This window comes from Thamnophis elegans, chromosome 5, assembly GCF_009769535.1.
Source record: "Thamnophis elegans isolate rThaEle1 chromosome 5, rThaEle1.pri, whole genome shotgun sequence".
Taxonomy (NCBI): Eukaryota; Metazoa; Chordata; class Lepidosauria; order Squamata; family Colubridae; genus Thamnophis; species Thamnophis elegans.
Window position 1 is genome coordinate 12,591,700 of NC_045545.1, and position 17,565 is coordinate 12,609,264.

The following is a 17,565-nucleotide window of genomic DNA, read 5'->3' on the forward strand; positions in this document are numbered from 1 at the left end:
AAGCAGCTATGCAAGTTATTGTGCCCAAGTAAGATTTTTCCCTTCAGTCTGGTTCAGCATTTTCACTGTGACTTGGTGGGTGTTGGCCAGTTCAGGTAAACAAGCATAGCTATTGGCTTTTGTAATTTCAGCACATAGTGACAATTTTGGCAGATGAAGAAAAAATTGTTGTCCAACTCAAATATAGCTAAGGCAACCTGATCAGACATAGCCTTATCCAATTTTTTTTTCCAAAAGGCCATTTAAAATCCTTTATTGGCTGGAGTTTTTGGCATTTGATCTAGAGATGCACCCAACAAAAACTATAGATCAACAGGCTGTGGAAAAATACATCTGGATCTCAACTCAGCAGCTGGACTGCTATCTTTAAACATTAAGTTGATCTCAAAAGCAAAAGATTTTTCTTAGTACTCGGACCAATTTCTAAATCACTGAAACTGGCAGTGAATTACGAAGCAAATGCCCGAAAAATGTCAAAATACCTTTTGTGTGTCGTCCATCCGTCATGCGGGCAAACAAAGGTAGAACTGAATTGAAGAAATGCTGCATCATCTGGAAACCCAGAAAAGCGTGGAGAGGGGACAATTTGTGTATGAAAAGCAAGCAGAAAATGAGTAATGCGCTCAGTAAGGGAATTAAATTGAGAAAAGGTTTTATTTTGCTGTTTTTAAGAAAAGCAGTAAAGACTTAATGTGTAGAGCAGGGAGGAAAAAATGCAAAAGAAAAATAAAAAGAAGAAAACTCACTGTTATTGTGTGTGCTTCAAAAAAAAGAAAGAAATACTGAAGTAGTATAAAGTTACAGCTCTTTGACTGCTGAATACTGTGATGATTATTAAAACGTAGGATATATGCAAGTCCAGTTCAATGAGCCACTGCTTTTTTGAAATGCAGTAAATGTTATAGTTTTACCAGAAAGAGAAGTCAAACTGCTGGTATATTCATTTCTATGCCAATACTCAGACGGCTTTTTAGAGCCAATATGTTACTGCTATTACACTCCAGGTTTGGAAGTCAAACAATACGCCTATTTTTTACCATGATGCAGATAGATAAATTGACTGACTGGGAAGATATAGGGGTTGAGATCCTGGAGTAGTCCTTTCTAAGAGTAATATTCAGTATCTTCCTACTAGACAAACGTTCAGCATCATTTAGAAACTCGCCATACTATATGTACTTCCTCTTTTTATTCTCTATTAAAAAGAACAAGAATCATTCAGCATTCATTTACCTTTGACCAATTCCTGACAAGTTCTTTGCAAACTAGCAATCACAGTTTAAATAAACTGTAATCAACTGCAAAAGTTAAAGTGAACTGTTCTTAAGCTATCCTGCTGACCAGAGGGGCAGGGTTCCAACCGAGTTGACACAGAGCATACAGGTAGTCCTCAACTTACGACCACAATTGAGCCTCAAATTTCGGTTCGCCGACAAAAGGGTGAACGACAAAAGCGCGCCCGACTAAACCGCAGTGACAAAACCGTGAGTTCTAAAGTGCGCCGATGAATGAGCACTGAAGCACGGCGACAACAGCACAGCGACAGAAGCGCGCTGTAAACCTAATCTTAAACCTAACCCTAAATCTAACCCTAACCCTAACCCTAACCTTAACCCTAAACCTAAACCTAACCCTTACCTTAACTTAAATCGCGCTTCTGTTGCCGCGCTGTTGTTGCCGCATTGATGATGTCGCGGTTTTAGCGCCGCAGTTTTGTCGACGTGCTTTTGTCGTGTGCACATTTGTCGGGTCATGCAAATTTCTGTTGCTAAGTGAGACGTTTGTTAAGTGAATTTTGTCCCATTTTACGAACTTTCTTGCCATGGTTGTTCAATGAATCACTGCAGTTGTTAAGTTAGTAACATGATTGTAAAATGAATCTGGCTTCCCCATTGGCTTCGCTTGTCAGAAGGTTGCAAAATGTGATCACATGACCCCTGTCGTAAATATAAGTCAGTTGCCAAGCATCTGAATTTTGATCACATGACCATTGGGATGCTGCAACAGTCGTAAGTTGAAAAACTATTATAAATCACTTTTTTTCAGTGCCGTTGCAACTTTGAATGTTTACTAAATGAACTGTTGTAAGTTAAGGACTACCTGTATAGCCTTTTGCATAGGCTTCTTCTGTTTGCATATTGTATATAAACTAAAGCAAGTTTTCCCCAATCTGTAAACTTCCTGAAACTGTCTGGTCAGCATATCCCCAGGAAGAGGCTAAAATTTGGGAATGCAGAGGGCATTTCCTATGAATGTGGTTATTATTTTGGTCTAACGTTTCAAACAATGGTTGCATGGAAAACTAAGATAAGCTTAAAACATCAGGTAACAGACCGTACTCTCTACTATCAATAATATTAGATCTCTCCTGTAACCAACTTTTCCTGCAATGTTTCTGATCAAGATGAGATGGAATCAGATCCCCAAAGTTTTGACAGTTGTTGTTGGTTTTTTCCCCTCCCTTTCTCCATTTGGTTAAAGATTGTTATCCAGGTGTCACCATCAACTGAAGCTAGTGGTTGGCCAATTGATTATGAAGACATGGAATCAGGGGATAATGGTTTCCCTGGGGATATGGATGAATCAGATATCACCTTTTTCAGTCGGCCTGTAATTGTTGTGGTATGTATTGATTAGCTATCACTTGGCTTGTGAATATAGAAGACTGATATCCTTTCTTAGAACTTTGATTCTTAAAGTATTTGATAAACATCATTTATGATGCATGGGCTGATTGAAACACTTTTCCGTGCACCTGTGAATTATATATCTTTTATTGGATTAGGAACCTTCTCCTTCCAATTTCAAAACAATATCAGTTTTTCATGCTGTTAATGGGTGAATAGTTTCTTTGTTTTCCCAGTGATTCTTTTCTTTCCAAATCGCCTTTTTTGGTTTTAAAACAAGCTTCCCAATATTTTAGGCTTTCTTCATTTATTCTATCTCACAATCTGTTCTTTGTTCAAAATGATAAATTCACCCAAAACGTTTTATTTCTGTTGGGTTGTCTGTGTCTAAGAATGTATGTCTTTCTTGCCATAAATTTAATGAAGAAGATTTAAATGACTGTTAATGAGGTCAGAGAGGATTGTTTGTTTATGTGTATTCATGAAGACTCTACGGTACCACTCATGAGAGGATTAGACAGGAAAATAAGATAAGAAGAAAACGTTCTGAACCAAAGCAGTTGAGTCGATTTTGAAGAAAGCTTGATTTTTCTCCCTTTCCAAAATGCTTGTGAATCAGTCATATTTGAAATATGTTTGTGGTGGGGGTGTTGGTGTATGTGTCTGGGTCCTTATGGAGACAATGTCTGAGTGGATGGAACTAGGCCACCAAATGTTTTAGATCTAACCTAAGTCTCAAAAACATTAAAAATAAAATGGCAGAGTAGGCTGCTGAAATATGGTGTTTTGGCAACAGGACCATAAGGGATTCTAGGGGCTATAAAAATATAATTGGGAGGCCATGTGGAGTCTACAACTGTTGTTTCCTCCCCTTATATATTTTGCTATCTTCTTCAATAAATTTATCTCCTTGTTTTTGGATTAGTTCAATTGCACATTCCATCAACCCAGAGATTCAAAGGTTTCCAGGTTCTGGCCACCTGAAGTACGTGTTGGCAATGCCACCTTTGGAATGGAACTCTATGAGACGGAGCTTTTTCGGACTCCAGTTCAAGGATTCTTCTCTGTTGCAGACAACAGCCAGATTTTTGTTGAGGTAATTGACTCAAGTCGAAATGGAAATCAATGAGACTGTTTTTCAGGAACATGGTAGCTGAGAAAAGGCTGTTCTCGTACATCCTAAGCTGGCCTGGTTCAATTGCCTCTGGCAGACAGATGTGTCCTCTTGTGGTTTTTTGTGAAAAGGAAATTGTACCGATCTTGAATTAAGATAATACTTTTGTGGTAAAGACCAAGGAATCTTAGTAATATGGCAAGTCCAGTGCAAAACGTGTGTCTTCCTCATCAAGTCTTCTTGGAAATAAGAGTCGTTCATGAAAATAATGCCCTATTGTTTCACCTTTTTCTTTTTCAAATTGACGGCAAAACTGATTTCACATGCATGAGCACGCACAGTTTAAAAAATGAACAGGCACAGTTCTTTCATTTTTTTATTTATTTGAAAGATTTATATGGCCTTCCATCTCAAGCATCTCTGGGTGGTTTCAAACAACCAAGAACTATGAAAATAATTCCAAGAGCTGCTCTGTATCATATGCAAACTCAATATACAACAGTGCCTCTCTCTTTCTCCTACTCTTTCTTTAAGGGGTAGAAGATAAAAATTCTCATATGTTCCTTAATTTGTTAATGTCCTGTTCTAGCACCAGGTGGATCATTTTTGACTCTGTAAAAACTAACATTCACAGCCAACTACAGACAACCAAGTCTGTGTCACCACACTTTATAAGAGGGTTTTTCCTCTTGGTAATGAGCTCGCCCTATGCTAAAATAGAATGCAGTTAGTTTTCATTTGATTTGGCATTATATACCAACCCAGACAATTAAGGTTTACTGAACAAACTACAAAAAAACCCATGACTTAGCATATCAAAGACTTTGAGGATATTATACCTATAAAACTATGTTTCCTTATTCCACTTTTAAAAATGGTGGTTACCATAGGAGAGAAAAATGTCTCCTGAATATTTTGGACTATAACTCTTGATTTTGATTTGATTGATTTGATTTTATTATATTTATATGCCGCCCTTTTCCCCCGAAGGGGACTCAGGGCAGCTCACAACTCAAATCAGGGAAGGGGGGTACAGACAGAAAACAAAAGACGGAACATAACAATACATAATTTAAAAACACACAACAGTCATACCATTCGAGACGGGGGCAACAGCTCTTTAGCCCCAGGCCTGTCGGAACAGCCAGGTTTTAAGGGCTTTGCGGAAGGCCTGGAGGGTGGTGAGGGTTCGAATCTCCACGGGGAGTTCGTTCCAGAGGGTCGGAGCAGCCACAGAGAAGGCTCTCCTCCGGGTAGTCGCCAGTCGGCACTGGCCGGCGGATGGAATTCGATCTGTGGGATCTAATCAGTCTAGTGGAGGTGATTGGCAGCAGGCAGTCTCTCAAGTCTTAAAATCCCTTGTGATGCGGGAGGAATGAAAGGCACCAGGATTTCCTAATTCTACAGATTATCCAAGTGGGTGGGGTAACCAAGGTACTCAACATCTGATTGACTGACTTTATTAGACTGCTATGCAATCTTCAAAACATTAAATGTAGCATGATCTATTTTTCTTTTCTCATGCAGATTTCTCTGACAAAGGCTGAAAGATCCCTGGGCTTTGTAATCCAAACTTGCTTTATTTCACCAAATTCCTATCCTGACCGAATGTCAGAATACACCATTATTGAAAATGTTTGTCCTAAAGAGGAGTCTGTAAGATTCTTCAATGTTCCAAAAGCTAATTTTCCTGTACCAAATGCCCATACTGACAAAAAGCGGTTTAGCTTCTTGTTCAAATCCACATTCAACAGCTCTCTTCTCTTTCTACACTGTGAGGTGACCTTATGCACGAAAAGAGAAAAAGATATTCCAGGATTAGCTCAGGTAAGTTGTGAAAAGATTCCTCTCCCCTTTTTCTTTTTCTGGCATACAGAAACTCACATCTGTAATTACTTTGTTCTCCGATTTACACCACCACTAAGACTTTAAGTTAAAACTTAGACCAGAACTTCATTGGTTGTGATTTAATGTGTTGATCTGATTTTAAAAAAAGCTGGCCATAAATTGTTTTCTGAGAGCATCAATCATGTACAGTGTGCAACACCCACATTGCAACAACTCTGACAGGTTAACTAGGGTGAAGAAACTTAGAATTTGCTTCTTTAATGTAAATCAAGAGAAAAGAGAAAGCCAAGACTCTCAGATTTTCAATATCAGGACTAAAATGTCAAATGAAGAACACTATTGATTTTATCGAAGCTAGAGCTGGGCAAGAAATAAACATATACTCTTTATGCTGTAATTTCAATTTATAAGTTGCAGATAGTCACAAATTTGGCAATTTGCAAATTCCTGCTACAGATTTGAACAGGGAAGGTAGAGATCAGTATGCAGAAGGAGTTTGACAGCCCTAGAGATTATGTAGTCAAAACTTGCTCATGGATGAACCAACAACCAGCTTACAGAGAAAAAGCACGAAACAAATTTTTGTCATGTTCTCTTTGCCTCTGCAAGCCCGATTGTTGTTGTTGTTTTAACATGATTCTGGCCATGTGACTCTTAGTGGGGGATCATGGCCCTTAGTTTAAGAAACCCAGCCTTAGACCTTGGCTGGGAGTTACATAGTTGGAGAGTGCTAAGTTTTGGAAGCTACTTTACGATAGAGCAGCCAAAGAAGTTATAAGTGTGACTGATTGGTTAAACCAATTTGCAACAGATGATGTTAACCAATACATTTTCTATATGAGTAATGGTGAGTTTTTCCAGAATAGCTTGTACAGTATGAAGCTACTCCTCTGCATTTGGAGCTGTTATAATATTGAGGTATGGCTTCATGTGAATGTTCTGTCTGTGAGTTGGCTCTTTTCCAGCATAAAGGAAAGACCAATGAATACAATTTCATATGGTCAAGGATTAATGGTTTTTCTAAAAATGTGGCTGAATGGTGTTTTTTATGTGGAACCTAATAGGTATTTTGTTGTTATTCCCCCATTTGTTTCTATGCTTCCTCCTCTGTCTCATTCTTCTTTATGTTAAAACAAACTTTCTAAAGAGAATAATATATACAACTCTTGTTTCCTGAAAGCATTTGAGTCAGAAGGGATGATAGGTTTTGGAAGATCTTATGTAGCAAGACTTTAGACCAGTGTTTCTCAACCTTGGCTACTTGAAGATGTCTGGACTTCAACTCCCAGAATTCCCCAGCCAGCGAATGCGAATGCTATGCTATGCTATACATAATATTTATGTGGTGACTGGTTGGGTGTGGCTTCTTATTGGTTGATTGGATTGTAAGAAGTCACACCAGTGGTGGGTTTCAAAAATTGTTCGAACCTACTCTGTGGGTGTGGCTTGCCACCCATGTGACTGGATGGGAGTGGCTTGACCGGATATGAAGATGCCGACGACACTTGTCAGAACCACCTTAAATTACCTCACACACAGCACTGGCATACATAAGAATATGATGTAAACTTGTTTTTTAAAAGGCATCTTTGGTTTGCGTTAAAACAACTTCAACACACACAATGTTCTGATTGCACCACAAACGCAGTAGTCATCCTTACCTTTCACAGAGGCACTGAGTTTTATAAATATGAGCATGATAGTGTAGAATAATCATATCCAAGGACCAGTGGTGGGTTTCAAAAAATGTTGGAACCTCTTCTGTAGGTGTGGCCTGCTTTCCGGGTCCACTGGTGGAACCTCTTCTAACCGGTTCGGTAGATTTGACGATCCGGTTCTACCGAATAGGTGCGAACTGGTAGGAACCCACCTCTGAGTCACATCCAACCAGGCACCACATAAATCCTACGTGTAGAAAGTCTAAAATAGTGGTTCTTAACCTTTTTGAAAGAATCACCCCCTTGAGTCATTGAGAAAGTTATCATCGCCTCCCTCCCCCAACATATCCTCTCAATCACAACACAGGGAAATAATTCTTCAATTTATGCAAACACATTTTTTGTTTTCTTTAAAATTGTCATCAGGACATATCGATGCAAATAATTGATTTCAAGTCTTTTTCCCATATCTCAACTCTGTGAAAAATTCTGATGCCACCCATCACTTTACTCCCAAACTTCGTGATACATGTATTACATTATTATCTTATTTATTCAAGACACTTAAATGCAATGACCACTGAAAACAAAATTCAATTGCAATAAAATGAAATGCCCAGAAAAAAACAGTAACATTTAATGATTTAATTACAAGTTAATTTTAAGACGCAAAAAGAAATATAAAAAGGGCATACGAACAAACCGCAATGCAGGAACTAAGAATTTCAAGATGAAAACTCTGAAACTAAATTAAGATTCGAGGAAAATATATATTCATGCACACTATAAAAAGGGTTAAAAAGACACAAATAAATTTTTTACAGAAGGAAAGCAACAAAAATCAGAGCGACAAATTTAATGCCTTAAACTGAGGAAAAAAAATATATCTACACAAAAAGTTTACATGAAGAACACAACAAAAATTGAAACCATAAAACCGAGAAAATATAATATCAAACTGGAGTGCATGCTAAAAAAGTACAATACAAAGAGACACACAGAGTCTTTCAGTCGGGAAGGCTTCACCGCTTCATTTGAAAAAGTTTTCTTACAAAGAAGACAAAATGGAAGCTGTACGTTGGAAGGAGATGGGATGAATCCCAATTTTAGGTATTCCGTTGAATATTGGCGACACTTCCTCTTCTCGGCCATGTTGAGAGGTCTTCGAAATGAAAGGCACTAACTGAAAATTAAATTTTCAACTGCACTGGAACACTATAAAACATACATGGACATCGATAAACCTAGTTTCAACAGTTATGTTGACATTACAGCTGACATCACGGGACAGCCACTCAGCATGCGATGTTTCCAAAGAAGCGCTCACCCCTTCCATTCTGGCCAATGGCGTGCCACTGTATGGGTAGAGTGATAGAGGCTGCTGCGCAACGTGCATGAAGATGAGCGATGTGTATTTACATATGTATGGCGTTCTGTACTGAAGCTAGCTGGAGGAACATTTTAAAACACAGTTCAATCCACTAATAGCAAGCGATCTGATGTTTTTGTACCACAGATATACAGCCAGTTCACTGTACGAAAAAAGTCTCAAAAGTGTCCCCAAAACCTCTCGCTCCATCGCCCCCATATCGCCCCCTTCCATTCCTTCACCTCCGCGTCATCTCTTTTCATTCCATCGCCCCCCTGAAAAACAAAATCACTCCCTGGGGAGTGATATCGCCCAGGTTAAGAACCACTGGTCTAAAGCACACATTCTTGGTGAGAGACAGGTTCCCTGAAGATGGGCTCCAGCATGAGTCCAAAAGCTTGGAAGACTAAACCTCTGGTCCCAGTGACTGACCCAGATTGGATCCTGCAACATTATCCTGGGACATATACATTTGCCTTCATTTGTGATACTACTTGGTGTAAATTGTCATTACAATAGATTCCAAAAAGTTAATAAACTTAGGAATAATTAATAACAGTAGGACAATATATGTTGAGTTTTCCCAATGAAAACACTTGTAGCTTTTGACAGCATGATATATATTTTCCACTAAATGGTTATAGATGATGGATAGAAATTGTGTTAAGCGGTTCAAATTTTCCGAAACTGTTCGGTGTTCATCACATTTGTTGTAAACAATGCATTAGCATTAATTTTCCAGATCCTGCTGAGATAAAAATAATGCTATTGTTTCTGAACCTCTACTGGTGAATTATCAGGTTGAACTGCTTCAGAGGATTTTGAAGGAAAATAAATGAGTGTTTAAAGTTAATTCCTGCAATTTTTTATTGTTTATCTCAGAATATTTGTTTCAGAGATGTAGTAAACATCTCTAAGCAGGGGAAAAGTCTCTTTGTTCCAAAACATTAAAATAATCAGCATCTTTTCTAAATGGGAAATATTACTTTTCTACTTGGGGGAGAAAAAAAACTTTGAACAGTCTAAGCTGATGAACAATCATCTTGAATAATCTCATCATCTGTTGTATTCATTGTGTTAATGAAAAGAGCAATTGGGGTGGGAAACAGAAGAACTTTTTCAACACAGTTGTGAAGCAACATGTGGATTTGTATGGACACTGCCCAGAAGAGACTCTCTGCAGCTTTGAGGATTGGTAGAGTTTTAAGTAACTCAAGTATCAAAGAAAAGTTGAAATGTAACTGAGAGGAATTTTTGCAAGCATTTGTGGAAATTATTTTTATTAAGTTTTGTTTTTTCTTGAGTAAATATTACTAAATACCAATGATGATGGACATCTGCTGTGATAATGTAAATATTTTCAGTGTGCCCCTGATTTTACAAGCTGTCTGTTCTCTCCATCTTGCAGTGTATCCTTCCAGATGAAGCTTGCACCTTTCTTAATGTTGATATGATCTTTGCAATGATGCAAAATAAGAAAACCTTCACCAAACCCCTTGCTGTGATAACTAAAGGGAGACCAGAAGGTACTGAATATATTTTCAATCTCTGTATAAAAATTTGCCTCGCGGCACATACAGTTTTGCAGTCTGGTGATATTATTATTCTGATTTATAAGACATCATTATTTTTAAACACTAATACTTGTTTGCACTCATTTTTTTCCTTAAATCTTCTTTCAAATGCAATTTGGCCAAGGGTTCATAAAGGAATGTATTTTGATTCTATGTAACAATATGGAATTCATAAACATTAAGTAATACTGCACAATTGATTCCAGCTGTTCATTATGCTATAGGTATTGGGAAAGCGGTATATTTTTTTTCCCTTTGGGGCTGTAAATGCTTAATTACACATTGTAACGGAACTTCAAATATATTGAAAATATTCCGTAGCATTGTAGGTTTCTATTAATAAGTACTACGGCCACAAAGAAAATGCCTGTATATATTTAGAAATGATTGCCTGAAGGAAATCATTTTTTCCTCCTTGTATCTGTCTGACTATTAATCTATGTTTTCAAGAGGAGGAAATATATACAGTAATTAACAAATCTCTAGATGACCCTCGGATCTATCTTTTTTAAGAAAAGTAATTATGTGGGGAAAATAAGTCAATATATAAAGTAGAAATGTGGGCTGTGATGTGAAGCACCAAAAAGCAAGTTGCATACAGTGGAAAAGTTTGGATAAAACTTTCTACTTTATATATTGACTTATTTTCCCCACATAATTACTTTTCTTAAAAATAGCTGTTCTCATAATATTTAGAATTTAAGGTTTTCTAAGGTATGCAAGGCTTCCAACCAATTAAATTAACCTAATTCAGTTAACTAACTAATTGGACCCATCCGATATTAACATATGAATAGTTCCATATGTTCAAAGAAAATTTGCAGTTGTTTTGATAACCCAAAATTATTTGCACAGGTAGAACTAAGAAGAGGATTATTGCGCTACAAAGAAACCCTTGTTGTCTCCCTAAATGTATTTGTTAGTTGTATATACCCTCCCCCTTTCTCTCTATCTGTATGAGAAAAGGAACAATCCTATGCAATGTATTAATTTATTTTTTTATTTGAAGCTGCCAGAAATCTGAAATCTGCCTCTTCATAACTGAGTGCCATGAACTTTCCTAATAAACGATGGTGTATATAAAGGTTCTTTTCATGGTGTAGTTGGAAGCACATTGATAAGCCAGAACATAATCCATATCCAAAAATCTGGTTTCTGTCCCAAATTATTCAGGCATTATTGCTACCTCGGGAATATACAGTCCCTACACACACCACATAACACACACACACACACACACACACACACACACACACACAAACAAACACAAACAGAATAGCTGCCAGCTTGGAAAGAGCTATTTAAGCCAACATTACCTTATTCATTCTAGATTGGAATTGGTTGTTGTTATTGTTTTTAAATAAATCCCTGTTGTGTTTCCTTTCTCTCCTGCCCATCCCCCGCACCCACTTCATGAGTGGAAAAATGGTAGAAAATTGCAGAATATAATCTCCCCATACTGTATGTAGTAAAGGATGACTATAAAATATAGTTTAAAAGGCAATAGGTAAATTAAACACGACAAGCACATCACCAATCCTAACCAATGGAGGTTTGATCCTAACCATTGTTTTCAAAATCAGGGTTGATTAATATGGATGGCAGAAACCCAGGAGTTCAACTAACAATGCATGTGTACATGAAAGTCATCTTTCTTTGGCCTTTCTAACAACATTAGCAAACATGAGCATTTATACTTATTTTTAATACCTTATCCGTGCACGCTCCCATTTGGTGTTGATGTGATACATTAATTAGAGGGTTTCGGTGCTTTCAGATGGAGATCAAAATCTTTCACTTCTACGCAAAGGCTGTTTAAAATTCTGGAATGCTTTCTAAGGGATTTTTTTTTTTAAAAAAAAGATGAAGATCAGAAATCCCTTAACCTCAGTCACATAGAGAGCGTTTCTTGGCATTTAAGCAGTTGATGGTATGCCATGGTGCGCTGCTTGGGGTGTGAGAAGGACAACTGTTTCTGCTTAGCTATTTGAGACTGCAAGGAGTTTTTGCAAATCTTTATTCTTGACACAAATGAATCCACTGAGGACAACTCTGAAAGATTTGGTCTCCGTGCACAATGCAATTAAAATGCTTGCTTTTTTTGTGTTTTTCTGGCCGTATCTATAATCTCTCATGAATTTCAATAGCTAACAAAATGCCTCATTGGATCAGCCAGAATGGATGTCATTTGGGTTCAATTCTCTAAGGAATCTAGTACCTCTGTAGTTTAAATTGGACCAAATATTTTATAGATCTTTTTTAGATGTTTCTTACTTTAGAAGAGAAAAGTGTGTGATAATAAACATAGTGAACTAAGGGCTGATAAGATTTATTGTACGATGCATACTGGAATGTGTCCTAGAATTTTTCAGACATTCAGCTTAATAGGCGTGCAGCATACACACACTGTATCTTTATTGCCATTTAACCCCTTGGTTATGACTCAAGCCCTTGAGGTTTATTGTCACTATGAACTAAGAGCAAATTTGTAAGGCTTAGAAATGCTAGCAACCAAATAAGAGTTGCATCTCTGAGACATTAGCTATCGCAGATTTTGATGCAAAACAGGCCATTGGTTGTGTGCATTGTTACAATCCATATTATTGGATCCATTCCTGTTAGATCTGCATTAGAAGCCAAGTAAAGAAACTTGGAAGCACCTTAGATACAGAATCAGAACAGAACTTTCAGTTCCACAACTCGCTTTTCTCTCCATGTGTTACACGCATGCCATGAATGGTGATCGAGGATAATATAGTTGCATGTTTAAGAGAAAACAAATCCTTCCAGATTTTTTTTTAAATGTTACAAGGTTGGGCTATGTAGGGCACGCCATGAATTCAATCCTAGTGAAATTAGAAACATTTAGAAGCGTTTGACTTGTCGGCCATATTTATGGTTTTCTTTTATTAGTTAGTTTGCATTTTCTGTTACTCTGGCATCCCCCATTTGCCTTCCAAGGTTGCAGCATAGCAATAGCACTTAGACTTACATACTGCTTGAAATTGCTTTCCAGCTCCCTCTAAACGGTTTACAGAATCGGCATATTCCCCGCAACAATCTGGATCTTCATTTTACCCAGTGGCGGATTAAGCACTGACAAATCTTGGTGCCCCCCTTCCTTTGTACATACCGCACCAATCTTCATTGGGAATTTTTCTTTCTCAACTTTATGGTGCCCCCTTTGGGCGTGGTGCCCTAAGCACATGCTTAGTCTGCTTAATGGTTAATACACCACTGCTTTTACCCACCTCGGAAAGATGGAAGGCTGAGTCAACCTTGAGCCTGGTGAGATTCATCTGCCAAACTGCTGGCAGTGGGCAATCAGCAGAAGTAGCCTGCAGTACTGCACTCTAACCACTGCGCCACCGCGGTTCATGGATATGATAGATTGTACAATAGGCAAATATATATTATTAATTAATATTAATATGACGGTTAAAACCTAGGTTGATGTCACTCCTGTCTTCTGCAATCCGAGTCAGAAATTGTGGACTTCATCTCTCAGCAGTGACAGAGGGAATGTTGTGTCATTTCTGAAAGGCTTCTCGATTGGGAGAAACTATTTTATGCAAACTATTTTGGGAATAAAATTAGTTTGCCTCTATATTCTTTCAATGCCTTGGATTTACATGTCTCCAACTTACTCTTACTTCTTGGGTCTTTGGGATAACCACATCTGTTTTACCATAAATGCCCCAAGGGTGAAATCTTAATTCTTTACAGAAAAAGCCAATACTTGTGATTTGGCAATAATTGGACAGCACCTGGTAACTTTCGTTGCTTGCTTTTTTTCAAGATTATTTCACCAAAGACACTTAATGAGATAGAAAGGATTTCCTTTCCTCTTCTTTATGTTCTCACTCAAATTTGATCAATTTAACTGGATTTCTTACTAGGTTACAGATTCTACTTAAGAATTTCTGTTGGGTATAAAAATTTTCTTTCTGTCTTTCCTTTTTTTTCTTTTTTGGCAGATAAATCCTCCCACTTGAATCCTTCTGAAGGATCAGCGTGTAAGTATATATAATCCTCCTTGTGTTTAGAGAAGTACATCTAGAAAAATGAATAGAATAGGACAGAAGAGAATCCCAGAAGGTCCCAGAGGTCTTCTAGTCCAACCCCCTGTCTAAGGCAGGAATCCTTAAACCATTCTGGACAAATGATTGTCCAATCTTTTCTTGAAAAACTCTAGTGATAGACTCTGGGAGGCAAGCTGTTCCACTGATTAATTGTTCTCTCTATCAGGAAATTCCTTTTTAAGTTCAAGGTTGGATCTCTCTTTGATGAGTTTCCGCCCATTGCTTCTTGTTATACATTCAGGTGCTTTGGAGAATAAGTTCACCTCCTCTTCTCTGTGAAAACCCTTCAAGTACTGGAGATGGCTATTGTCACCCTTAAGCCCTTTCTTCATTAGGTAGCCATACCTGCAATAGTTTCCTTAGTCCCTTAGCTGTTCATCATACGATTTAGTTTGTCTTTGTTGCTCTTCTCATCACTTCGTTGCTCATCTCTTCACTCTTTTTTGAATGTATGAGTTATATAGAGGAGCAAGGTTTTTGTTTTTTTAGGAGAAAACCCATGTAGGGAAACTGCCAAAGAGGCACTAGGCCCTCAGGTTCAAATTCCCATTTTACCTTGGAATACATCTGAGTCTCAAGATATTTGCTCTGGAAAGGGGGATTAAGCCAATAATTCTCCATCTTGGGCTGTAGAAGTAAATATACATAATGTCAGCCATAAAATAAACTAAATAATGTCTAAATTAACATAACTAGGGTGATTGGTAGATGGGATTCACCAATGGCTAGATCCATGGTCTCCATCTTTGCTTGCTGCTTTTGCTATTCATGCTATTTCTTTAAAATCAAAGAAGGCTTCCACAGGCCATGTAGAAATGAAATTGTACGACACCCTCGTGAATTAAAAACAAAACAAAGTACAGCTTACAACCATTCATTTAGTGACCATTTGAAGTTACAACGTCACTGAAAAAAGTGACTTCCAATTGGTCCTTGCACTTACGACCATCGCAGCTTCCCCATAGACATAGGATCAAAATATGGGCGCTTGGCAACTGGCAAACATTTACACCAGGGGTGTCAAACTGGCGGCCTGTGGAACGGATGAATCACGTGCAGGCCACTCCCACCCGGGCTCCACAGAGGCGAAAAACATTGTGATAAGTCATGTGAGTTTGACACCCTTGATTTAGATGGTTGCATCATCCCAGGGTGATGCTATCACGATTTGTGATCTCCCCAGCTGGTTTCTAACAAGTAAAATTGGTAAGGAGAATCTGGGTTTGCTTAACAATTGCATAATTCACTTCACAAATTCACGCTTCACTTAACAACCATGGTGATTTGCTTAACAACCACGGCAGAAATAGTGCATAAAATCAGCTGCAACTCATACGACAACAGCCTAGCTTAGCAATGGAAATTCTGGCCCCAATTGTTGGTGTAAGTCAAGGGCTACCTATAGACGTAATATTGTGGTGTTGGCCTCACTGTGAACAGTCAGCTGAGGAAATCAAGTAGTGGGAGAGATGGCCAGCACTCCATCTTAGGATGGCCTTCCAGTGCAATTAGCAGTTAGCAATAGCAGTTAGACTTATATACCGCTTCATAGGGCTTTCAGCCCTCTCTAAGCGGTTTACAGAGTCAGCATATCGCCCTCACAGTCTGGGTCCTCATTTCACCCACCTCGGAAGGATGGAAGGCTGAGTCAACCTTGAGACGGTGAGATTAGAACCGCCGAACTGCGGATAGCAGTCAGCTGAAGTGGCCTGCAGTACTGCACTCTAACCACTGCGCCACCTCGGCTCCTATAATTAGTGACAAACGAAAGTGTCCTGATAAACTGGAGACCTAGAACAGTGGTGGCGAACCTTTTCGGCACCGAGGTGGCCAAACTGGAACGCACGTCCGTGCACATGTGTGCATGAGCTGGCCAGCTGTTTTTCGTGTGCAACGGAGTGCCGGAAACCTGAAGACTGGCTGGCCGGTGTACGCCCGATGCTCCGGCGCACGCGAAGACCAGCTGGCTATAGTGCGCGTGCCTACGGAGAGGGCTCTGCGTGCCACCTCTGGCGCACACGCCATAGGTTTGCCATCACAGCCCTAGAAATGTGTCGCTTTGAGCTGATCCTCAAATAAAAATTAATGAGCCTCGTAGCAATCCTTGCATAAAAGGAGTGAAAGTTGAGAACGGCTGGAAGTGACTGCCGTTGCTCAGCACACGTTCAAAGTCATGCTTTCAGGAACCAGATGTACAACTCACACAGATTATCCTGCCTCTCCCAGTAAGGGCTCCATGTTACAGCCTGGAACCAATTTCCGTAATTAAAACTGCTGCCAAATCGTGGAAAACAATTGTTTCTATTTGTGTATTTGCTGACTTTCAAGCTGGCACTCCCGCTCGGTTGACAGGCTTTCCGTTCCCCGCTTAATATTCTGCTGAAGACGTTGGGGAGACGGAAGGGAATTGGCAGAGGCCGTATTTAATTATTCGAATGAGTTTATCCTGCCTTACCTCAAAGGCACAAGCGTGAGGGGTGCATGCATTCAAAACTAAGGAGGCTAAAATTAGAGGAGTCGGTTATTTTTGGTCTTTTCCAACTTAAAAACAAGCAGAAATCAGCAGGAAACCTAACCAGGCTGAAGCTGCTTATGGGAGAGCCACATTTTTAAAATTGCATCCTGCTTCTCTGCTTTGTTCCTGTGAAATAACGGGCCACACTAACCAAAGATATATTAAATAGCGAAGTTTAGACTTTTCTTTGGGTTGATGTTATGATCCCAAATCTACACAACCCGCTTTTTTCAATCCAGCTTTCTCCTGTTGTGTGCCCGGAATCCGCAATGCAGCTTGAATGTCTACAGAGTGTCCCCGACTTACAGCCGCAATTGAGCCCAAAATTTCTGTTGATAAACGAGGCAGAGTGATTTTTAGCCATTTTACGAACTTTCCTGGCACAGCCGTTAAGTGAATCACTGCAGTTGTTGAGTTAGTAACACGGTTGTTAAGTGAATCTGACTTCCCCATTGACTTTGCTTGTCAGAAGGTCTCAAAAGGTGTTCCCGGGGGCACAGCCACCATCATAAATGTGAGTCAATTGGCAAGTGTCCGAATTTTGATCACAGGACAATGGGGATGCTACAACGGTCACAAGTGTGAAAAACAATCACAATTCACTTTATTCAATGCTGCTGTAACTTCAAACACACACTAAACAAATGGTTGTAAATCAATACTGACATGGGCCAGGAAGAGAGGAAGGGGCAGAACAGGCCTACTTGAGGCAAAAAATGCTTGAGGTAAATTTGGTAAGCCCAAAAGGGGGCCGAGTCCTGATTGCAAAATGCAATTT

At 39.0% G+C, this 17,565-nt stretch overlaps 1 protein-coding gene across 3 annotated transcripts in view; it reads left to right on the forward strand.

Moving 5' to 3' along the window:
- The window catches only part of TGFBR3 (transforming growth factor beta receptor 3), a 187,180-nt gene that overhangs the window by 160,830 nt on the left and 8,785 nt on the right, over positions 1-17,565 (forward strand). For 2 of the 3 annotated variants that reach the window (XM_032218372.1, XM_032218371.1), the window contains exons 11-15: positions 2,482-2,622; positions 3,553-3,723; positions 5,269-5,568; positions 10,025-10,142; positions 14,168-14,206. In XM_032218372.1, coding sequence (XP_032074263.1) covers positions 2,482-2,622; positions 3,553-3,723; positions 5,269-5,568; positions 10,025-10,142; positions 14,168-14,206 — 769 coding nt within the window. The remainder of the gene's footprint in view (positions 1-2,481; positions 2,623-3,552; positions 3,724-5,268; positions 5,569-10,024; positions 10,143-14,167; positions 14,207-17,565) is intronic. The other variant, XM_032218373.1, reaches the window with a different exon arrangement.